General features: G+C 36.9%; 1 protein-coding gene across 10 annotated transcripts in view; it reads left to right on the top strand.

Annotated features, from left to right (window-relative positions):
- The first annotated feature begins 439 nt into the window (after positions 1 to 439).
- Positions 440 to 25,190, top strand: part of uckl1b (uridine-cytidine kinase 1-like 1b) — a 74,045-nt gene continuing 49,294 nt past the window's right edge. For 2 of the 10 annotated variants that reach the window (XM_053482633.1, XM_053482631.1), the window contains exons 1-3: positions 3,356 to 4,203; positions 23,654 to 23,847; positions 24,066 to 24,172. In XM_053482633.1, the coding sequence (XP_053338608.1) occupies positions 4,136 to 4,203; positions 23,654 to 23,847; positions 24,066 to 24,172 (369 nt within the window). In that variant the 5' untranslated portion in view covers positions 3,356 to 4,135. Of the gene's footprint in view, positions 510 to 3,354; positions 4,215 to 7,214; positions 8,516 to 8,612; positions 8,826 to 23,653; positions 23,848 to 24,065; positions 24,173 to 25,190 lie in introns of those variants that run through there. The other 8 variants (XM_053482639.1, XM_053482638.1, XM_053482640.1 and 5 more) reach the window with 8 other exon arrangements.

The raw sequence follows: 25,190 nt of genomic DNA, 5'->3' as shown, positions 1-25,190 counted from the left end.
ATGTTTTCAAATTTGCCGTAAGAGCATGTTAAGTTAACTTAAGAGTTGTGAGTGGCAGCTTTGATCATCGGGATATACAGTATATATAAGTGGGTGTGTGCGTGTATGAATTTGTAACTATAAAATGTTTAATAAAACAAACGCTATGGCAAACATCGAGACTAAAAACTGTCTCGATGTTTGCCACAGTGGCTCGATCTATCATACCATATAGCTGTTTCTCTAGGTATGTCACCGCCATACTGTATATAAGTCTTTCGAGTCTTGTCATTTGTCGAGGTAAAAAAAATAAAAAAAAAGCCTAGTTGAAGAAACGAACTTGGGAGTTGAAGTGCCCACGATTCAAATAGCGCTCAGAGTTAGGTTGGCAGCTTATGATAAAACTATATATCCCAGGAAGCACTACGACAGGGTAACGCCTACTAAATATAACGTCATCCCCCACAGTGCAGACCAGGAAAGCTTTCAGCGATGGAGTGTGGTGAAAAATCATCAGTGCGATATTCAAGGTACATCACAAAAATACACGACTAAAGTTTTTACCTCTTATTTCCATAGTAGCCATAGCCTTTAAAGCCATATATATTACCCATTCATCAGCCATATTACCCATGCACCAGTGTTCATGAAACCGATGAAGCTGTTATTTTAATGTTATGTAGCAACCAGTTGAACCGTTGGTTTTGGGGGGAAAAAAATCCCCGTGTAGTATTCTTTACACGGTCCAATTTCATAAATGATTTAGCTGTGTGTGTTTATATGCCTAAATGTAATAACAGTGTTTATATTATGTATATAAATTACACACACATTTACATTTAGGCATATGACACACACAGCTGGATGTTGATGTGTGTGTATATTATACATGGCGGAATGACATTAATATCAAGTTGTGTGTGCGCGCGCGTGCGTGCGCGCGCATATATATATATATATATATATATATATATATATATATATATATATAGTCTGTTGCTTATAATATTAGTTTTCTCTTTTGACAGCCAAGCGCAGCGTTTAAACAATACAAACTAACTTCAAATACGAGAGTTTAACATTTAACTGAGCAGCATGTAGCATCTCTGTCCACCGCCATAATTATTATTTTTTAAATAATAATTCAAACTTGGCAAATAATTCACTCCTACCACAAGGGTTTAAGATATGTAAATAGTTCACTTGTAGGATTAGGGCTTAACCTTCTCAGATGCCTCCAGAGTCTCAAAACTCAAATGTGAGCACACGGGTTGAGTGGCTTTGAGCATGTGGGTACAAGCGCCTTATCTCACAGGCACCCGAGGTATTTAATGCACGTAATTTCTGAATAATTAGCTCTCACAGTGTTTTGAGAGGTGCAAGCATGTGTAATTTAGTGACTCAGAGTTTGGAGAAAAAGTCAGATCGAAGGCATGTAATGTGCAGGATTTTTGATACTGTAACGCAATAAAATTTATTTCTTTTGTGCTTTGGAAAAGAAAGGTGATTTAAGCAATTTTGAGCGTGGCATGGTTGTTGGTGCCAGATGGGCCGGTCTTAGTATTTCACAATCTGCTCAGTTACTGGGATTTTTACGCACAACCATTTCTAGGGTTTACAATGATGTTTGAATGATGTAAAAAGGGAAAAACATCCAGTATGCGGCAGTCCTGTGGGCGAAAATGACTTGTTTGATGCTAGAGGTCAGAGAAAAAAGGGCCGACTGATTCAAGCTGATTCAAGAGCAACTTTGACTGAAATAACCACTCATTACAACCGAGGTATGCAGCAAAGCATTTGTGAAGCCACAACATGCACAACCTTGAGGCGGATGGGCTACAACAGCAAAAGCCTCCACCGGGTACCACTCATCTCCACTACAAATAGGAAATTTGCACCAGCTCACCAAAATTGGACAGTTGAAGACTGGAAAAATGTTGCTTGGTCTGATGAGTCTCGATTTCTGTTTAGACATTTAAATGGTAGAGTCAGAATTTGGCATAAACAGAATGAGAACATGGATCCATCATGACTTGTTACCACTGTGCAGGCTGCTGGTGGTGGTGTAATGGTGTGGGGGATGTTTTCTTGCCACACTTTAGGCCCCTTAGTGCCAATTGGGCATCGTTTAAATGCCACAGGCTACCTGAGCATTGTTTCTGACCATGTCCATCCCTTTATGACCACACCATGTACCCATCCTCTGATGGCTACTTCCAGCAGGATAATGCCCTATGTCACAAAGCTTGAATCATTTCAAATTGGTTTCTTAAACATGACAATGAGTTCACTGTATAAAATGGCCCCCACAGTCACCAGATCTCAACCCAAAAGAGCATCTTTGGGATGTGGTGGAATGGGAGCTTTGTGCCCTGGATGTGCAACCCACAAATCTCCATCAACTGCAAGATGCTATCCTACCAATATGGGCTAACATTTTCAAAAAATGCTTGTTGTTGAATCAATGCCACATAGAATTAAGGCCGTTCTGAAGGCGAAAGGGGGTCAAACACTGTATTAGTATGGTGTTCCTAATAATCCTTTAGTTGAGTATATAGTAATAATAATAGGCCAAAACGGGGCAAATCCTTTTTTGTTAGAACAAACTAATGTTCATGAGTAAAGTTTAACTAGCGGTGAAGAAGAGTTCTATGGTGCTGCTTTAATTAACCTTCATGCTAAACTTTTTCCTCTGTAAGGAACAGTGTATGGAATCATTGATGTATTCTATATTCCATTCATGTATGACACAGTGAATGTGGTGTCTTAGATAATGGACTTCAAGTTATTGTCTCTTCATGTTAATCAGCTATCCTAGGGCTATTGTGCAGCACAGTCTTTTCTTCACTCCCTACACCATGCCATGTTCGAACTTCAGGGCACTGCTTTGGGTGGTATTTTAGTCCCAGTTATTGGATCCTTTTCAAAGCTGGCATTGGCAGGTATTGTGCACAGCCTGAACTGCAAGGTAAATGTGAGCTGCTAATAAAATTGAGGCAAAAGAAGCACTATTGGTTAATACATTTTAAATTGGGTAAATTTTTAACACCAATTAATTGATAAAGGATTAGTTATATATTTCTAATTTTAAATGTAAATTTAGTAATCAATATACTGTATTGTTATCTTGCCTGTGCATTGTGACTTTTGTACTTTAGGAAGTGTTTAGATAAGTTTTATGAAAACGGACTTTCCTCTTCTTTACTGATTTGGCTTTGTAAAGGACATTTTAATTGTTTCTGGAAGTTACCACGTGATCCCATATTTCTAGAAATAAAAAGAGGTAATTAGATAATTAAGTGTGAACAGACATGCCTATTACAGTGTGCAGTAAGAGTGACCTTTTTTTGAGCGAAAATGCTTTTGTCCAGGGGGAATGGGGATTGGTTGATGGGGTGAGGGTGACGCAAGTAAGGATAGGTTACTATCTGTCTGTCTCCATGGATACAAGTGTCACCTTTAGATAAATACTAACTTTTTTCTTAATCTAATTCTTGTATCCTTCACTCTCTGCTCCTTTCTCTTTGTGCTCACCTTCCAGTCTCTTTCTGCTCTCCGTGGTGTTTGTTTCTGTAGCTCAATATGTTTGTTTCTCTTCCTTTCTATAACATTACATTGCGAAAGGCATTAACAAGAGTCCTTCCCTTCCTTGCTCATTGCAATACCCAGTGCCATTAACCCAGTGTTGATAGGGGCCTGTGTAGGGTTCTGTGTACTACTGAGAAGAAGAGGACTCTGGAGCTATTAATATCACCACCAATAGAATCTATGGGGAGAGCTTATCCTCTTACGTTGGCAGGATGGTACAGGAGGGAGGGGAGAGATATAGAGACAGTGAGACACAGAGAGCAACTACAGCACTGACGCAGTTCAATTTAAGAATTTTGCTTTACATTTTTAAAAAGAACAGCAAAACCAATGTTTGAATCATAGTTTTTGTTTTTATTTTGTTTTCTATCTCTCTCTCCTCTTCGTCTTCCCTTGTCTCTATCAGTTTCTGTTTATGCACTCTCACTACATCACCCAGAGGGCATGTAGTGCTATTAGCTTCGTACCCATATCTTTGTATGTGATCCCGTCTGTGTACATGCTAGCAGCAAACTGATACATAAGCACGGTCCTTAGTCAGGTGCCTTTTTTTTGTTGCTTGCTCACCATGAACACACTGCCAGGCTTTTGCGGAGCCAGGATCTCAGGCTGTTGGACTTTAAGAGCAGACAGCAGGTAAGCACAAGGTATTTAGTTTCTCTCTCTCTCTCTCTCTCTCTCTCTCTCTCTCAAACTCACACTTAACTGTAGTTTACACTTGAATCTGCGTTTATTTGATTATAAGCTGCATCTGCCTGGTCTTTGTGTATGTGACAAATAAAATTTTAATTTGATTTAACATCAGTAATACATAGTATGATATAGTGGGATGCTTATACAACTGCTGATGACCTACCTGAAGTAGAGGTTTCAATAAGAATATAAAGTATGAATTAAAAGAATTTTTTACACATTAGAAATACAATATAGAAAAATATGGAAAAAAAAGTAACTTGTAAAAAGATTTTTTTAAATTTACTTTTTGTACAAATAATAAAATAATTAAATAAAAATAGTAATATAAAAAAATATAATAAAATAAAAAAAGAGTTGAAGTGGAATGTAGAAACCATGTTCAGTAAGGGGCGAAATAATATGCAAAGTCGCAGTTCAATGTTCTGTGGTAGGCAAAATGTGCCGTATATAACGTGTGATGAGCATTGTGGTGGGTAGTGAGATAGCAGAGCGAAATGTTACAGTACGTAAACAAGGGTAATGGCTATTACCGCCGCCCTCATCGCCGTGACAAAACCAAAGTGGCCAAAATAAATCGGTCGCATTTCAAAATAATTCGTAAAATGACTGCTAGGTGGAGCAAAGTGAGATTTTCCTTCTCTCTTTTTAAATATAATTGAGCATGATAATAAAGTCACAACAATATGCTGTATCGAAGAATTTATTTGTGTCCAATAAACATGAAAAATCATAACCACACAATAATGAGTTAAAAACATTTTTCATTTAGTTTAGACAGACTCTGTTTGTATCTGTTTAGTGTCATTATTAAAATAATTGTTATTCGTTCGCACTTTGTCTGGCACTAAGCCAAAATATATTGACTTACATTTGTAAAAAAAAAACAAAATCAGAGTTTTATTTGTGCAAAATAACATTATAAATAGGATATTTATCTTATTTCGTTAATTAGTTCGAAATATAAACCAAAATATATAGTCTTACGTCTGTAAAAATCTTTCAGAAGATTTTTTAAAGAGATTTGGTGTATAAATATTTATGCAGTATTATCAAGGATTCAGAGACTTGGTTGTACTAAAAAATATTTTTGCTGTTTATTTATCTTACTGGTACTTATTTATTTGATCGCTGGCACTCAACCAAAAAGTATTGCGTTACATTTGTAAAAATGTTTCAGAAGATTTTTTTTTCAGTGATTTTGTTGTACTGAGTGGTGTTTATGCAGTATAATCAAGGTATCTTAATCCGTTATTCATTCGCACTTTAGTCTGCACTGGCTACATTGCCTTTACTGCTTCACCCCGCTCACAACTGAGCTTCCAAGCGTGGCAATGCATGCTTTATTTAGAATGAACATTGAAGCACAAGCGTTTTCTCTATTTATTTATACAGATGTACCTGTCTTACATGGAAAGTTACAGGTCTGTTACTGAACGATTTACCCTGGCAAAGATACATATAAGAACAATTATTTTAAAAAAGCAAATAATTGGGCTATTACCTGATTGTCAATCATAATTTTGATTGTTATTAAAATAATTACAGTAGTGTTTTTTTATTATTGACATCATTATTAAATAGAAACATAATTGTGCAACTGTTAAGCATCAGCCCATACTTGAGAATCTCTTCTTCGTTGTATTCCCCATACATTCTATTGGGGTTTAATCGCCCTAATATTGACACCCGTCCTCTAGTTGTAGTTTACACAACTAGAATCAGGACATTAAAATGAAAAAGAAGAAGAAAAGCAGATTCGTTGTTCGTTTGCAACTCAACTTGTGCATTCATTTTAAAATTTCTCAACTTGTAATTCATTTATTTTAAAATTTCCAGTCCATTTAAAGTCAAACTAGTCAAAGTTAAAACAGTGATCAGCATAAAACAAGAAAATACAGATTCTATTTTGCCTAATTGTTGTACTAAATAATAATAATTATGCTGTATCATCAGGGCCTCTTACAGTAATTCATTAATAGTTTGCACTATGGTTTATGGCGGCTGTTTTTTTTTTTTTTTTTTTTTTTGGTGCTTTCCAATGTCGTTCCAACATTCAAATGCAAATAAAGAGCCTTCCCCCACATTAAGCTAACTTAAGTCAGCTCCGGGGATGAGAATGCACCTCCCAACTCTCAACTGAGCTTCCAAGCGTGGCGATGCATGCTTTATTTAAGATGAATGTTACTTGCGCAACTGTTAAGCATTATCCCATATCTCCTAAAGCATTAACCCTTAGGAGTCTGAGGGTGTTTTGGAGTCCTGAAGAGATTCTGACATGTCCTGACATTTGTGTATTTTTTCAGTTACTTATAAACATAAATATCTAAAGTCTGATATCATTTTATTCAGCACAGACTGGGCAACAATAATATATGAAGCATGTATGTACAAGTTTACAGATTCAAATGATGTACTACACTTATATGTATGATTGAACATGACGGAGCATTTTAAACTCTTTTTATGGTTACCAGAAAAAAATGCACGTTTGTCAAGTCAGACACCTAAGGGTTAAGAAAAAGGAAAAAAAAAAAGGTGAAGGGTGGGGGGGAGCAGATATGTAAGCTAATATGAAATTAAATAAAACTGTAATAATCAAGAGATTGCATATACTGTGGGATGTCTTCCCAACAAACAACCCAGCAATTTTAGAAAGAAATGCACAATGGTGAATAAAATCACAAAATCTGCAGTGTCAAAAAATAATAAATGCACCAAATATTTACCTCAAATAAGTAACAGATTAACAAAATTAGAAAGTTAAAACTGTAGTAGACAAGTAGTAGTCTGTATGATGAGTTTTTGCTCTTTTTTGTGGCACTCTCTCACCACAAACATGTTCATTGTTCAAACATATGAAAAAAACACTACACTGCTCAAATGTACACCTTTTATTTAAATGCTTGTATACAATTTATTAGGGCATTCCACAAGTGGAATGGATTTGCTAAATTAGAGACGGAAAAAGTGAGTGGTTCCAACATCACTCCTGTCCCACCCACATGCATTAGTTTAAATGCTGCGGGTCTCTTTTTAAATGATAGCCTATAACTTTTTCTGAGCTCAAACTTTCTGCCACAATATCGACCATGACAAAGATTTCCTCTGAGATGAACACCAAGCTCAGGTGTCTTTGGATAGCAGGACACCTTTTCTCCGATATCGGGACATTCTTGATATAGTCAGGTGTTCATGTTTCCAACGACACGATCAGTTGACATTAACATTGTCATCCTTGTCGCCTGACTCCTGCAATTAAAACATCAACTCCATTGAAAGTGACCAGGTAGATTAATTTAGTATTTGTTTTTATATAAAATCTAAAACTTTTACATTAATCTGACATCCAGTAAAATGAAATTTTTATTTGTATAGCGCTGTACTTCAGTGCATTGAAGAAATGTTGCACAAGGATAACGAACGGTCTGCTAAACAGATTCAAAACGAGCTTTAGATCAGACTGCAATTGAAATGATCAATTCACACTATTAGAAGGTCAGTAAAGAAATTTGGATTGAAGTATGGCAAAGCTCGGTAAACATCTATAATAATTTTAGCAACTATACATTATATTTTATATGTAACACATTTATCTATATATTTATTTTTTTTGTTTGTTTGTTTAGTACAGACCCTATGATTTGAGACACCAACAAAGCCCTGCGTCATAGCCAAGCTCAGCAGTGGATGGCTGTCAAAGAGACCTTTGACAATTTAATCTTTGTTGACGAAACAGCTGTGGCTTTGGAGTGCTTTGCTTTAATGTGCTAGAAAAAAAGTGGTCAGCATGTAGCGAAACCTTAGACCAAACATCCTGTAAAACTTCATGTTTCGGGGACCATATCCCGCCAGAGACCAGGACTTATAGTTGTCTTTGAAGGTTAGTTCAATATAATGTACAGCACATTTTACCCAGCAAGATACAGTAGCTGAATTGTTGAGTAATATGACTTCTTAAAATTTAGACTAACTATAAATTTACAGGAATTATGGACCTTCATTATCACGAAGAAAGCATAATAAAGTCTGCGCTGGCGCCATACATTCAACAACACTTTAAAGAACCTTATCGCTTCTTCCAAGTAAAAAATAACAACCTTGTGATATTTTGTGATTTCTGTTAGTGGAATATATGTGTTTTATAGTGTTCATAATCCATCAATGTGTTTTATAAGGTTTCTGACCCAAAGCATACAGCGGCGAGACAGTTTATTGCTGAGGCGGGGATCAACTGGGTGAAAAAACCAGCCGAGTATGTTTCTTATGCTCTGTGTTCTGTTATTTTAGATTAACTTGTTTATAAAATATTTACATGACAATTTCCTTTAACTTGTATTCCTTACATGCAGGTCTCCTGATCTCAACCCGATAGAGATAGTTTGGCATGCGCTGAGTTTGTCAGACGTTAGGCTAAGCCACAGGACAAAGATGAGCTTCTTCAGGCCATTTTGACTTTCTGGAGAGATCGACCAAAGTTGCATGCAATAAATATATTGATCATCTTCAGAAGGTTTTGCCGGTGGTGATACAGCGCAACGGGGGTGCTACTGGGATGCAAAAATGTAAATTGTTAAAATGTTTTCATTATTTATTTAATAAAATTGATGATCATAACTGTCTATTGCATTTCATTTTATAATAACGCAAAACAAAGGCGCTCTGCGGTTGTAGCACGTCCTGACGATGTTTAAATTCAATCTGCTACGAATTTAAAGAACACAAAGTATTTAAAAAAAAAGGTATAAAATGACAAAATCTTACTGTACTGTACTGTAAGCGTACTGTAACTTTTCTAATTACACATGCTAAAATCTAAAGGCTTACTGTGATAACGTTTATGTTGCTTAATTTCGATCCTAATAAGTTTTAATTGAAATTCAAAATTTGTACTGTAATTTTTGTACTGTGATTTATGAATTTATTGAATTACAAAGTTTAACTTGATTTTATATGCAACTATGTGCGGCTCTTGACGAGCTGCGGCTAATTAATCCTTGGGGGAATGAACTAAGGCCTGAGGCCTCAACTATAGTTGTATAGCGCCACTCAGCAGTAAAAACCAGCAAAAGCACAAACCTAAATGCTGTCACCGTGAGGGCGCGACGGTAACAGTAGAATACAGCTTGTATGTCCTATGTGGTGGTGTGATTGAGGGTCTGTATAGTATAGCCTGTGGGAAGAAGCTTCTCCTCAGTCCATCTGTGTCTCTGTGTTGGCCTTTAGGGAGCGGAAGCGCTTTCCTCTCTATGACTATGACAGTTTCTCTCCACTGGGCTGCTTTGTACTCAAGTCCACTATTAGCTCCTATGTCTTGTTGACATTCAGGATGAGGTTGTTCCTCTGGTACCAGTTCTGAAGTTCACCAGTTGTCTCTAAGGATTCGACCTGGGATGCCATCCGGTCCTGCTGCTTTCCTGGTGTTCACTCTTTTGATGGCATTGTCTTCCTGTCTGCAGCAATTAGCTTTGCTAGCGCTATATGCATTGTTGGCTGCAGCCTTAAAGTGAGCGTTGAAGGTGTTCAGCTCGTCTGCCAGAGACAAGTACATGATAATTATACCGGAAGATGGTGCTTCATAGTCAGTTATTGTCCTTTGTCCCTGCCACAGGCTCCTAGAGTTACTCTCTTGTTAGTTTCCTCCCATAGCGCTGCTTCGCCTCCTTCACCACTTTTCTAACATTGTATGACAGCCTTGTACGAGTTTATTTCACCCGACGCAAGTCCCACGTTATTGGCAGTGGTGCGAGAACTCAAAGCATCTGGGATGTTGTTATCCACGCATGGTTATCATCCGCTAGTTTCCCGATTAGTCCCACAACCGCTTTCATAAACACAGAAGTGATGTCATCAGAGCTGCGCCGGACCATGTCCAGCACGCAAACTCCCTGATTGAGTCTTAGTTTATAATTTGGCATGTGGAAGATGGAGGTGTAGTTGGATTTCCCAAACTAGGGGCGAGATTGTGCCTTGTAGCTGTTGTTGGTTGTATTGTAACCTTGGTCCAGTGGCCCCTGGTCGGGCAGGTGATGTGCTGATAAAAGTTTGGCGCTGTACGTAGGTTAGCGCTGTTATAATCCCTCTCTGCACGTCCTGGTGTTGTTGGGTGCTCTGTGTGTGCCTCAAGCAGCTCGCATAAGGCACTGTCTGTGTCCGCTTGAGATGGAATATAAACGGTCCTGAATATGACCGATGTAAACTCCAGAGGAAGGTAAAAAGGGATGAGATATGATGGTCAATAGTTCGATGTTGGGTGTGCAGGAGCGTGTGAGAGGAATGATGCTTATGCCATTGCACCAGCTGTTGTTCACCATTAAACATGCACACCTCCCCGATTCCAGTGTCCTATCCATGCCATGTACCGAGAAGAACTCGGCCGGTTAGATGGCGTGGATATTGCAGTCTTTCTGGGATTTTACCCTGGCTCTGAGGTCATCAAGCTTGTTTTTCAGCGACTGGATGTTTCTACTCAGAAGTGACAGGATTCTACTCAGAAGTGTGTGGTGTGCACAGGCTTTCAGCCTGTTTCTGACGCCGTCACGTCCTTTTTTCTTCCTCAGGATCTCTTGGATCCAGGATTAAAAACTTTAAATTGTAGTACATTGTAAACCAATAGAAATGCTGTCGGTCTTTCGGCTGCTCCCGGCAAGGGGTCGCCACAGCGGAATACCCAGTCCACACTACAACTTGGCACAGGTTTTACGCCGGATGCCCTTCCTGACACAACCCTCCCATTTTATCCGGGCTTGGAACTGGCACTGCATTCAGTGGCTGGAGTTTGGGCACTGGCTGGGAATCGAACCTGGCCTTCAGCATGGCAGGCGAAACACCTACCACTGAGTCACCAGTTCCCTGTAAACAAATAGAAATAAGAGTATCTTTATTGTATCTAATGTACTCAATGTTTTACCGGTTTTAAAGTACTAAAAGTTAGTTTAAAAGACGTAAACAAAAAAAAAGTCGGACCAGTCATTACTGCAGCTGACCTCACCGCTGCCATCTTATCTTCATACTAGCTGAGTTGAAAGCAGAGGGATGCACCTTGTTTAACAGCTTGCAGACATCATCCGTCAGTGTGCAATATGACCGAACTGTCATTTTTTTTTTAATTGTACACAATATCACAGTGATTGTGTTACAATACCTTAAAAATTTATATACACCGATCTATCATAACAATCACTAAAAAAGTAAAGTAAATAACATTACAGTGGAACCTTGGATTACGAGCATAATTCGTTCCAGAAGCATGCTCATATTCCAAAACACTCGTAAACCAAATGTAATTTTCCCATAAGAAACTCAAGTTATTCATTCCACAGCTTAAAAAAATAAATACATAAAAATATTTAACCCAGAATATGAAGAAAAACAAAACAAATTAACCTGCATTTTACCTTTTTAAAAAAGTAAAAAGAAATCCCGACAGATAAGTGTTTTCGTTTAAGTGTTTCACGCTGTGTGTGTGTGTGTGTGTGTGTGAAGCCCTTCCCATACCAAGAGAGAGTGTATAAACCGGCTCGGTGTCAATTTACACGCGCACACACGAGAGGCTAAGGGGGGAAAAGGGATTTTTAAACTTCTAATGAGACTTTATTACACAGTAAACCTTTCTTATTTAAATTTCACATAAACACACATTAAAGGAAAGACTTTTGTCTGAAAAAATAGCAAGGAACATCACTAATGACACTATTGTGAGCGCATACTAACGGAATCACTCCTGTAAAGTAAAACAAACAAACAAATTAACCTGCACTTTACCTTTGAAAGTTTGTGTGTGTGTAAAGCACACCCTCGCTGCTTCTCACACAAACACACACACTTTAAACGCCCGTGCGCAAGCTGTGTGCGGTCCACTACACAGCAAAAATATGTTGGTATAATATGATTAATACCGGCACATCGGCATACGTTTCGCAGAGCGCTTATTTAACAAATATAAATTAGATTTGTGTTTGTTGTATTTCTGGGGATGAATGGGGCATGCGTTCTCCTGCCTTTTGATCAAAACTCTGCAAAGTAAACAAGCGCGCGCTCGTGCTGTGCTTTTACATTTACATTTAGCAGACGCTCTTATCCAGAGCGACTTACATTTAATCTCATTACACATCTGAGCAGATGAGGGTTAAGGGCCTTGCTCAAGGGCCCAACAGTGGCAACTTGGTGGTTGTGGGGTTTGAACCTGGGATCTTCCGACCCGTAGTCCAATGCCTTAACCACTGAGCTACCCCTGGCCCACCCTGGTGCGTTCACGTGAACATTTTACATTCGCTGAAAGATTTATTCACAACCACATTTCAGCCATTCACAGACATGCATTGTGCTGTGTTGTTTGTAATCAGAGTATTTTATGAACTAATTGTAACTGCTGTTTTTGGTAAACACTTTCATTTTGCACTTTTCATCTCGCTGTCGATATGAGCAGCTTTGTTTTAGTCATAATATTCATCTATCATAAAGAGGGGGCAACTTCAGCAAACAAAATGTAAAATTAGTACCTCAGAAAAACAAAATGAGCACAAATTTATACTTGCTGAATAAACACTGCATTTAAAAAAAAAAAAAAGTAAAGGCGCGTGCAATGTGAGCAGCTTTATTTCAGCCATTCGCGGTCAAATAATTATTCAATGCTAGACACAAACAGCGAAAAAAGCATAATTATTATTCTGGTTATTATCATGCTTTTTTGCTGTTTGTGTTCAGCGTTAAATGATTATTTGAAACTGAAGCGCTTCATGTGGATTCATGCCACGAGTCATTTTATCATACAAAGATTATTACGTTGTGCTCGGATCGCTGGCCTTCTGCGGATTCCAAAATTGACATTGTTACCGTTTTTTAATCATTGGAATGGAAAAGATGGAAAGTTCTTATCATTTTATTTGGTTTTTATTTAGTGTATATATATAAATACCATTTAGACCAAACGGTCTATAAAAATACCAAAGAAAATTATTGTGTGTAGAGTGATTAAAAAATACAACATACTGTATGTTATGATTGGGAAAATCATAATTTTTTTCATTCCATGAATTAAATATGTTAACAATGTCAATTTTAGAATCTAGAATCCAGAAGATTTGAAATTTACACAAATTTAAGAAGAGGCCTGGAGTACTGCAGGTCTTCAGAAAGACCTCAGATCCAAGAGGGTCTTAAAGTGGGGAGGGGTGCATTTTAGTTTCTCTGAATGTATAGGTGAGAACAGCTAATTCACATCTGGGGAACAGTGAATTATTTGCATTTGAATGTTGTCTGACATTGTAAAAAACGCACAGTGACCCTAAAACAACAACAACCTACAATAAATAGGAATAAGAGGCCCTGATTATACTGCATAAATGTTACTTAGTACAACAAAATTCATCTGCGCTCTTAAAAAGTGCTGATTAGAAACGTAGGAAATTAAAGGGAAGAATTACAGCGTCAGCTTAATCCCAAGCAAAAATAGCCCACAATCAATAAAGCATTTTTATTTAGACTATAAAAATAATCCTGCATCTATTTTTAGGCGTGCCACCTGCCACTTTTTATTTGGATTTATTTTTATTTTTTTCAGAAAAACAGTATGCTGGAGAAACTCCCAGGTGGAAGACACTGCGTAGTGTAGTTAACATCAAAGACAAAAAAAAACTTTAAAATAAACATCAATACCCACCAAAGAGTCTGGAGGCAGAGTACAGGATGCGTCACACAGCCGCGATATATTATTCTAAAAACGTATTATACCAAAGAAGATTAGAAATACCCAAAATAAAACACCTTTTTACAGACACATCACAACTAGCAGCAGTTTTCAGAAAATCTTTCCATGGTCAGGCTGCATTAGGCGGGGTACATAAGGCATGTATATGGGCATTGCCAAATCTCCGAAAACGTTGGGCTATTTTTTTCTAAATAGACGCTATGTTTAATAATCGATGAAGTTTTTGAGCTGTACACACATGCATTCTCAACAACTCTTAAAATACTTTGTGGCACACCAACAGTTATATTTCAACATTTTGTAGGCTGTTTGGAGAAACCAAAGAATAAAGAATAAAACAGTTGTTGGGTCAAAATAATCCAACCAGGTATTTACAGAAACAACCCAGCATTTTTTAGAGTGTATTCTTTGAGTTATTCTAATTTTCTTTTCTAAAAGTCTTTTTTTTTGTCAGTTATTTCTATATTTAAAGTTTGATGTCTTTAAATGTAACATTTAAGAAAAATAATACAAATAGAGGCTATATAACAGTTAATTCTTTATTAACTACAAATAAAAGTACAAATAAAATAGTTAGTGAACTAAACATTTAACTAATTTTTATTAACTCATTATTGTACAACAAATGTCAATAGACCTGATACTGATTTTTCATGTTTGCTGTATAAAGTACTCTGATGTGGAAATTACCATCACTAGTATTTCTCGATACAACATATGACTTTTTTATGACTTAAGCTCAAATCATATTTAAAAACTGCGTCGAATGAAAATGTCACTTTGAGCCACCTGGCAGTCGTTTCATGAATGACAAGAAATATGACTGATTTATTTTGCCCATTGCCGTTTTGCCGCGACAGAGAGCGCGGCGGTAATAGACATTCCCCTTGACTGACTACTGTATTGATGCACTGATTTATCAGTATGGGATGTATCAGTTGTTCGCCTTGTTGACTGGTATTTAGGTTTGAGTACTGGAACCCCGTGCCAGTATGGCTCTGGTACCTATATAACCGGTATGTACTATAACTGAATCAGAACACAGATTTCAGTCCCTTACTTCGGTGACACCTCACGTGAAAAATAATTTCCTGCCTGAGAAAATGCATGTGAACGCGAGTCTTATTAGAAAGCTTTAATAATACAAATACAACTAATGTTTGCAGTAATGTGAGTGTTGTTTTTAAATTACGACTTAAAAGCACAACTCTGAAAAATGAGATCATTGTGCGTGAAGTAATTACACTTGCTCTGATAGCAGCAGGTAGCGTTAGCTAGCTAAGCTAAACATGCTTAAATTAAAATGCCTACAGCTTAAATATGCCTAAAACTTTTTAAAGTCTGGCTGTAGTTCTCCACAAAGGATTCTGATATCGTAACATGCAACAAATATATTTCAGCAATTGTGTGTAAAGAAGGAAACACGTCAAACCTAATTAAACATTTGAGGACACAAAAAAAGTTGTTTTCTAGCAAACCAAAAATATGTAACTGGTGTTTTTGGAGCTGATTATGGTAGTTGGGTTAAGTAGTATGCAAATTAGGTGTTCTTTATCTACTTATACGTATGCTTTCAATATATTGTTTATTAAAAAAAAAAAAAAATTATAAAAAGCAGTTCTTCAATGTTATCTAGCATTTTTGTTGCTTTTTTTTATTAAAGTATCGGTTTATGCATTGTGTAGGCACCGGTACCGTTTTAAAACTATTGATTTGTCACCCGTATCAAACGATATACAACCCTACTGCCGTTGGCCGTTTAGCAAGTGAGAATATTTACTGATGCTAGTCCCTGATGTTTTTTATATATTTTGCACCAATACAAGGCTAAAGTGCTGGGAAAGATACAGTAGGTGATGCTGTAATCCCTTTTAGAACAGAGATGATGCTTGTGGTTTGGTTTTAAGAAAATGCCAGCAGTGCAGGAAGATTTCACTGTATAGGAATAAGATCAACAGTATGCTGTTTGCAAAATATGTTTCAGTAATATTTCAAGACAAGGTACTACAGGCCAAATTTCTTAAATTTAATGACAAAATTTGTTTCACAAAAACTGTTCAACTGGCTTACATGAGTAACATTTTTTTTTATTGAATAGTAATTTTAGCTGTGTATATTCTCTGATTCCCTGTATCAGAGGCTCAAAAGTATTTTGAAACTGTTATTGTTCAAGGGATAGAAATTTATTTTAAACATTAAAAAAACATTTGTATGATTTAAATTTAGGCTCATTCAAAGATGATTGAAGGCTTACAAATGTTAAAACGGTTGTTAAATAATTTTTTTATTATGCAAGATTTAGTTTCTTTGTGGCTAGTTGCTGTTTAAGTAGCAATGTTTCCTGTTTTGGTAGCAAGTCCGTAGTATTTATTTCACCAATGTTGGCTGAAATTGTGAACTTTCACACTGCGGTATACTCTGAAAGGGGAAACCAGTTTATACCTAGTGTGGACTAGGCCTAAAATGACTTGATTTGGCAAATGATCGTCCCTGTGGTAATACTTTGTGGAACCTTTTTCTTAAATTGCAACATTAAGTTTGTCTGTATGCGTCCCTACTGCTTTTGCACACCTGGACCTAGCATTATTTGCCCACTCTTCCTTACAGGACTGCTCAACTTCAACCAAATTGGATGGTGGACGCAGATATGTAACAATATGACGCTGAGACAATGGGTTCGATGTTGATCTTTTCTGACAATATAGCATTTACAAAATAGTAAGTGTTATACTTGCTCTCAAAGTGTTCAAGGTGCTTTCTGGCCAAACCCAAAAGAGACTTCATGTGTCTTTACTTGAGGAGTTCCATTTTTCCCACAAGCCAATTTTGTAGAACACTTTGTGATATCTTTGTGGAGTTTTGTATTTTAGTTTCACTTTTTTGTGATTTTTATGTAATTTGTGATATTGTCCCATGCACACAATGTGTTCGTGATAGTGCTGAACTGTCAAATGTTAAGACGATACAGGTATGTGGTCAGAAGAAAATGTTCATAAGATCATTTCATCATCATCAAAAGATCATTTTATCATTTGATGAATCGACAGTATAAATTACAGCTACAGTATGTATAATAGTGAAAGCATTTCTACATGCACATTGCAACAAGATCTCACAGAGTTGGGAGTAAACCTTTTTCCTATGGCTGTGGGACTGTTAAATGAGCACTTAGCCCTCTCTGGCCCTGCCCCCACCAATTCCTACATAACACATATCACTATTAAAGTAACTGTGAACTCGACTGCAGCATACACAATAGACACACTTTTTACTCTCCCTTTATAGCCTTTTTTTCCCCTACATATTCATTATGGTTACTACTCTATGGTCTCATTTTATTACATAAGCCTGAAAGTTGATGCTCAAATTATATCTCGTGGTTATTTATACTCCGTTATTTATAACAATGACAATAAAGCTGATTGTTTGAAAGAACTGTGTAAACAGCTTCAATTTGATAGGGAAAAAAATTATATAAAATATTGTGTTGTGTAATTAATTTTAAAAAGTGAAACATATATTCTGATTTATTACATGTAAAGTAAAATATAATTTTGATAATAATGCACTCAATACTTTGGTTGGGGCTCCTTCAGCAGAAGTTACTGCATTAAAGTGGCATGTAGAGCACTATGTGCCTGTGGTACTGCTGAGGTGTTAATGACCAGGTTGCTTTAATAGCAGTCTTTAGCTCATTGTTTATTTTCCTTTTGATTTGCTCCAGGGAAGTTGGCTCTGAAACAGATCTGAAACCTGTTAATAACGTTTACTGAGATGGTTATATAGCTTTTACCTAAAAGCTGCTTGTCGATAATTTTTTTTTCTGATCTCCTCCGAGAGCAATTGCCTTTGCTTTCTCAGGTCCATTTTCAGTGTACAAACCATGATACCAAATAGCAGAGTGATTTCATTTTACTATTTAATAACCTTCTGGGGTCTGTGGGTGTTTGGAGGCTCTGGAGAAGTTTTGACATGTCCAGACATTTGTGCATTTTTCAGTTGCTTGCGTCATTTTTAAGTGGCTGAAGTCTATATTAATATGTCTATGTGCAGCATGTTTGTACAAATGTGTATTTTGGAGAAACTAACTTGTGTGGTTATTTAAAAGAACAGAAAGTTAGGTCACTGAAATAAGGTAAAACAGTGCAAGATAAGAAATAGGTGTACGGTTTGTAAATGCCTACTCTATACAGTCACCCATTTCTGTGCCACTTTTGAAAGCAGTTCCTGTTTAACTGATGACATAGGTGAACATTACATACCTGGCATTTCCATAGTGTTTTTTGCTGCTTACAATGCTCTGCTTTGTCATGCACACAAATCCTGCGACCAGCAATGACAATCCATGTGCTGGTTGTAAGCAGTCACAGGTGCAGAATATGGAAATGTCTTTGATGGTAGAACAGTCAGATACTTATCGTTTATCCATCTACTTTAAAAATACAAGACGCCCAGCCAGAATCCAGATCCCAGTCATGTTCCATGTTCCTGTGCTGGCAGAAATCGCAGACTCTGTGGAACCATGCCATTATCAGTCTGTTTTTTTCCATGACATAGGAGGCTGTATCTTTTCTGCATGTTTTCCTTTGCTTTATTTAGAACTGGTGGCCGATCATTTTCACAACTGTTTAAGAAAAAAAAAAAGATCATGCTGATAACACGATAAACGAAACTGCTAAAAGGACTTACATGGCATGATAAACAGTGTAATCTATATGGTAACATAAACAATGTAGGAGACATTAAAAGGCAATGTTTCGCATAAGCTGGCAAAAACGAGAAAAGATAAGAATTATTTAAGACTTGGAAACTTACTCATTGTAACTCCTTTGCTGCAGTAATTCAACTGTTAGTGGTCTGAGTCTCAGTGTCATTCTGAGGAAAAGGTAAACTCACGGTCCACCTTCTGAAAAGCTTCCTCGTCTGTATATGGCCAAGACGCATATTGGTGCTGTTTATTTTATTTTTTTTAGGTTATGCCAAAAAAGCTTGTTTTGAAACTTATGCAGCATGGAATTTGAATCTTGCTTCCCCATAAAACTTGCTAACTTCTGTTACAAACCTAAGTGATCAATGAGATTGGTGAAGACAGCATCTAAACATTTCAGTTCTTCATAATACTCTACGTCCATGAGTCTCCCAGATCTGTTGCTTTACTTAAGTAAAGAAACAAGTAAATCTGTTTTTTAAAAATGCTTGGCTTAATAAATAGGTTTTTTGCCTAGACTTAAATCGCTGAGTCCCGAACATTAATTGAAAAACTATTTCATAACTTTGGGGCTTCGTAAAAAAAAAAAAGCTCTGTCCCTGCTATAGTTTTCCTAATACATGGTACTGACAAGAGATCGAAGGAGTCGTGGCGAATCGTAAGACACTAGCAGTTTACTCAGATACTGCGGCGCGAGACCATTTAATGCTTTATATGTCAAAGGTAGTATTTTAAAATCGATGCTAAATTTCACAGCGAGCCAATGCTGTGTGGATAAGATAGGGGTGATGTGCTCGTATCTTATGACTCCCCCAGATATGCCCCTTCACATGCCTCAGTATAGTCTTCTATAACCAGGGCTCTTTCAGGTTTCTTAGCGGGTGCATCACTGAGGAGAGCAAACCTGTTGGACACATGACGCGCAGAGGAGGTGTGCTCTGACTAGAACTACCAGGTTTTTCTGACCCCTCCAGCCCTACCAGAGGTAGGCCAAATGGCCCCTTGGTTTTAAACTAACAACTTAATCACCGACAATTGACTCCCATTCATTTAAGTAAGTAATTAAGTAAGTAATTGCCACATTTACAGAACAAAGGCAACTGTTCACTTGTGATTAGGGATATTAGGTAAAAACAACCGGGCCAAATGGCCCCTCTCTGGTAGAGCTAGGGGGATAGGGCCAGCTGGCCTTAGCATTGGGAAGGACTCTAATGCCAGAGTCGGAGGCTGGCTATCTCCTCATGTGGCACCCAGACTTTCCGCTACGGGAAAGTCTGAATGCGCTTCACTAACCATACTATCTTCTTTGTCAGAGTGCTAAATAATACACACCTATCACAAATAAAGTTATCACTAACGACAGAGGAAGACACTTATCTGTTGGGATTTATTTTTTACTTTTTTTAAAGGTAAAGTGCAGTTTAATTTGTTTTATTTTTTATTTATATTTTGTATTAACTATTTTTATGTATTTTTATTTTTTTGGGCTGTAGAACGAATAATTTGAGTTTCTATTGTTTCTTATGGGAAAATTAAATTTGGTTTACAAGTATTTTGGAATACAAACCCACTTGCTCGTAATCCAAGGTTCCATTGTAGTTTGTTATTTAAACTATTCTGTCGAAGACCACAATTTGTCTCACACTGTTGAATTCCACAAGCACTATTTTAGATCTAAAAACATGTTGCGCTTTACAGAATATCTGAAACCCAAAAATATTACAAGATGTTACACCTCATGATCTGGGGTGCTTTTTGCTTTAATGGGAATATGGAGCTTCAGGTTGTTTAGGGGCGTTAAATGGCAGCTGGCTATGTGGACATGTTGCAGCAGGCATCCCTCCTAAATGAGGGCCCTTGTCTGTATGGGAATGACTGTGTCTTTAAACAGGACAATGCTGCAGTTCACAATGCCACCCTGACAAAGGACTTCTTCAAGGACAATAACGCTGCACTTCTGGACTCCTGCGTGTTCCCCTGATTTAAAGCCCCTTGACAGTGTTTGGGGATGGATGGCAAGGGAAGTTTACAAAAGCAGACGTCAGTTCCAGACTATGGATGCCCTTTATGGAGCCATCTTCACCACATAGAGCAACGTTTACACCAGCCTCCTAGAAACAGTTGCATCTGGCATGCCGAAGCCAGTGTTTAAAGTTATTAACAAGAGTCCCTTTTTGACACTTTTAGTTCTTTTGTGGGTATTTTAGGGTTATGGTCTTAAACTTTTGAATGGCTGATGAACAGCCTGTTTGAGTTAAATGCCCTTTTCAATAAATTGCCAATCTCTGTTTGTTCTCTTGCTCCATTGCCTTCTTTTGACATTTTTAAGCAGGTCTTACAACCTGGTTATGATTCACCAATGCGAATACTCAGAATGTTTCTTCCATTCTTTAGATTTGTGCAGGAATGTATGCGTGTGTGTGTGTGTGTGTGTATATGTGTATATATATATATATATATATATATATACAAACAATTGAACAATTCTGAAATAATGTCATCTTCACTGCTCAGTTAAAGGAGTTTTTGTCCTGTCTATACCATGCTACCAGAACACCTTTTCCACAAAATAACTAAGGCATTTCAACAAAAAACATTATTTTGCAGAAAACACACTGGTGAAATCAGAAATAATGAAATCTCAGACTATTTATTTAATAACCCCAAAAAATAATATTTTTATATATTTAATACGAAATAAAAACAAATTAACCTGCAACCTTAACTTTACCTTTAAAATAAATAAATCTCGACAGTTTACGTTTGTGTCGAGATTTGCGTGTGTGAAGCCAAAGAAAGATGAAAGGAGGAATGACTTCCTCCCTTCTCTCATCTTACAGACTTGCCCTTGCTCTCCTCTTTTATTTGAGGGGGCTACTGTGTGAGAGGACTTTTTCACTCTCACACACACACACACACACACACACACAACAGAGACACTGCTTTATCAGAAGAATTAACAAGGAACATCTAATGACACTCAAGTGCACGCACACTAAAGGAATCACTGCTGTAAAATAAAAATAAAACAAATTAACCTGTACTTTACCTTTGAAAAGAATCGCGACAGAAAAGTGTTTCTATTAGAGTATGTGTGAAGGCGAGAGGAGGAGGGGAGGGGCACACTGTCTAATGAAACTCGCACTCACACACACTAAAGGACTCAGTGCAGGCTGACAAAGAAAAAAAATTGATCGCTAATCTCTCTGACACTTGAAAGGACGACTTTTACACACACACACACTCAAAATAAAAGATGCTTTACGCGCACACACGGTCACAGTAGTAAACAGTACATGCATGCTAGGATGTTGACTATATGAGTTAGAGATACGCACCAAGACCGAGCAGGGGAGACGATTACCCACAATGCCGCAGCACAAGAGGGAGATAATAAACATTGGACGTGCCACATGATACTCGATGATGACTGTTAAATCAAGGCATGCTAATTTTTCCAAGTCAAAATTTAATTTCTCGCTCGCAAACCAGGTTACTCGCAATCCGAGGTTCCACTGTACAGTATATAAAATATGTGCTTCCCAATAAATTTCAATATCATCATAAAGTTAATTTATTTCAGTAATTTAATTCAACAAGTGAAACTCATATATAGATTTATTACACACAGACTGAGATATTGTGTTTCTTTTCTTTCTTTTATTTTAATGATTATGACTTAAAGCTAATAAAAACCCCAAAATGTAGTATCTTAGAAATTTTTTATATTACTTAAGAGTAAATAATAATAATAATAATAATTTAAAAATGTAACACTGAAAAGTATGAATATGTACAGCACTCAATACTTTGTTTGGGGCCACCTTACATAAATTACTTCAGCAATGCAATAAAACGGACTGTGGGCCAAAAGAGGGTTGCTCAGTGGGCCAAAGTCCTCTTTCAGATTAAAGTAAATTTTGCATTAAATTTGGAAATTAGGGTCCCGGAGTAAAGGAAAAAAGGAGAAGCACAGAATCTAACCTTGAGGTCCAGTGTGAAGTTTGCACAGTCAGTGGTCTGGGGAGCTATGTCATCTGCTTGTATATTTATCAGGTCTAAGGTCAGTACAGGAAGTCCTAGGAAGACTACCAGGAATTTTTAGAGCACTTCATGCTTCCCTCTGACTTCCCTCATTTTTCAGCAGAACTTGTCATTTGCTTACACTGCCAAAAGTACTAATACCTGGTTTAAGTACCATGGTATATTAATTAATATCCTTGTGCTTGATTGTGTGTGTATACAGTATGTATGGTAAAGCACATTCATATTTTTAAAGCACATACACTGCACAATGTTGCACAGGTATACTGCATATTACTATAAATACATGATATTCTTATTACCTACTGCATCTTCTGCTTGTTATAATACATTATTTATTGTAAATATGCCACTTATACACATCTGGGTAGATGCTAACTGCATTTATTGGCTCTGTACTTTGCACAATGACAAAGTTGAATCTAATCAAATTCCTTCTAACATGTATATGTTGTCAATTTAATCACATACATTACCTGCATCCTGTTTGCAAACATAATAATTAGCAATAAACTAAACATGAAATACCTGCACTTTATTCTAAAACTGCTGCTGCCACCCATCCACTAACAGTCAAACTACACAAAATCCTGCCTAAACCTACCTTAACTCTGTTCATGGTTTTTCCCGTCCTGTCTCCCAGTGCATGCCTCTCCACTACTTTTTTTTTGCATTTTAAACCTCTTTTTACAGGCTCTTCAATATGTGGATATTGATCTCCATCCTAGTTGTGTACCACCTTAAATCTTTTAAGTTTGCCCTAATCTTTTCCATGCATCATTTTATTATTTGCTTTGCCTATCCAGTTAACGGGAATCTCACCAAAGTATTACATTTAACTGTTTACTTTAGTGGGACGAGCTTTTCAAAGTTCATAAAGAGAAAGAAACCGAAAGTGGTTGTGACAGTTTTTTTTATTCTTGGTTTTACAGTGGAGGAGGTGAAGGATCTCTGGACAGGCTTCTCCCATCTGTCAATACAGGTCTTTCACCACGCAAACGAACCACCAGCCAATGCAAATCAGAACCTCCTCTGCTGCGCACAAGCAAGAGAACCATCTACACAGCAGGCCGTCCACCCTGGTATAATGAACATGGCACCCAATCTAAAGATGCGTTTGTTATTGGTGAGAAGAAAAAAAGACAATTGTTGTTTACCATGATTAAATGCACACAATTTTATAAGATGTGGCAGAACTAGATTTATAAATAAAACAATACATCGAAAAACTATAAAATTATATAAACTTGTTTATTAAGCGGTGAAAAGAAAGGTCATTAAACAGAATACATGAGGTCAAATTTGATAAAACTTGGAATCCATTTCACATGGATCTACCCACAGGTCTTTGCGGAGGAAGTGCTTCTGGTAAAACTACGGTAGCCAGGAAGATAATTGAAGCTTTGGATGTTCCTTGGGTTGTGCTCCTTTCAATGGACTCCTTTTACAAAGTAAGATATTGTCATGTGTTATTATGATGTATCTACTATTTGTAAGCTTTTAGTGTTGCCTATATACAGCATAAATTATTGGGTAGCAACACATCATGTTCATTACACACATCATTACTACATACAGTATGGTATTCTCTATGGATCTACTACATAGTATTTTAACAGTGACGCATAAAAAAGTGTAGACTTGCAGCTTTAAATTCAAGGGAACAAAAATATTGCATTAACCCATTAGAAATTACAGACATATAAAGGTCTTACAGACGTTTTTGTAGACATAAAAGTACAAGTATTTGACAAGTATTGTACCATAATTATAAATATAAAAAAAAATTAATAATACTTGCACACCTGCTTTAATAACTGCCTGGAGTCTGGAACCCATAACCATCACCAAATGCTGTTGTCTTGCTTTTACTGCAGGCCTTTTTTTTTGTTGTTGCTGCTTGTTTGTGTATTTTTCCCCTTCACTTTTGTCTTCTGTAAGTGATTGAGTCAGCCATTTAAGTATTTTTTTTCCCTTTCCTTAAAGGTTCCATAATTTACTTTAACCTAAGTTTTAAAACTATCCAAAATGTGTTTATTAATGTTTCATCTGAAGGACCACTTGGAAATATTAACTTTTCCATTGCTAAACTGGTTAACAATGACAATGTAAATACTCTTACACCCACACACAATAGATTGGTTGCTAATGAATCTCATTAGTTTGTTCTGTTTTCTGTTTTTGGAGTAGATGCCACTAGTTGGCCATCAATTGTGCAAGTTTTCCCACTTAAAAGATAAAAGAGGCCTGTAATTTTTATCATAGGTATACCTTAACTATGAGAGACAAAATAAGGGAAAAAAATCACATTGTAGGATTTTTAATGATTCAATTGGTAAATTCCTTGGCAAAGTTTTTGGTCACCTACAAACTAGCAAGATACAGACGTGTAACAATACAGACGTGTAACTTCTTTAAGAGGCTCTTCTGTCCTTCACTTGTTACCTGTATTAATGGCATCTGTTTGAA

The sequence above is a fragment of the Clarias gariepinus genome, chromosome 22 (genome assembly GCF_024256425.1).
Source record: "Clarias gariepinus isolate MV-2021 ecotype Netherlands chromosome 22, CGAR_prim_01v2, whole genome shotgun sequence".
In the NCBI taxonomy this organism is placed as follows: Eukaryota; Metazoa; Chordata; class Actinopteri; order Siluriformes; family Clariidae; genus Clarias; species Clarias gariepinus.
The sequence above is the reverse complement of the archived record's forward strand: the minus strand, read 5'-3'. Positions and strand labels throughout refer to the sequence as shown.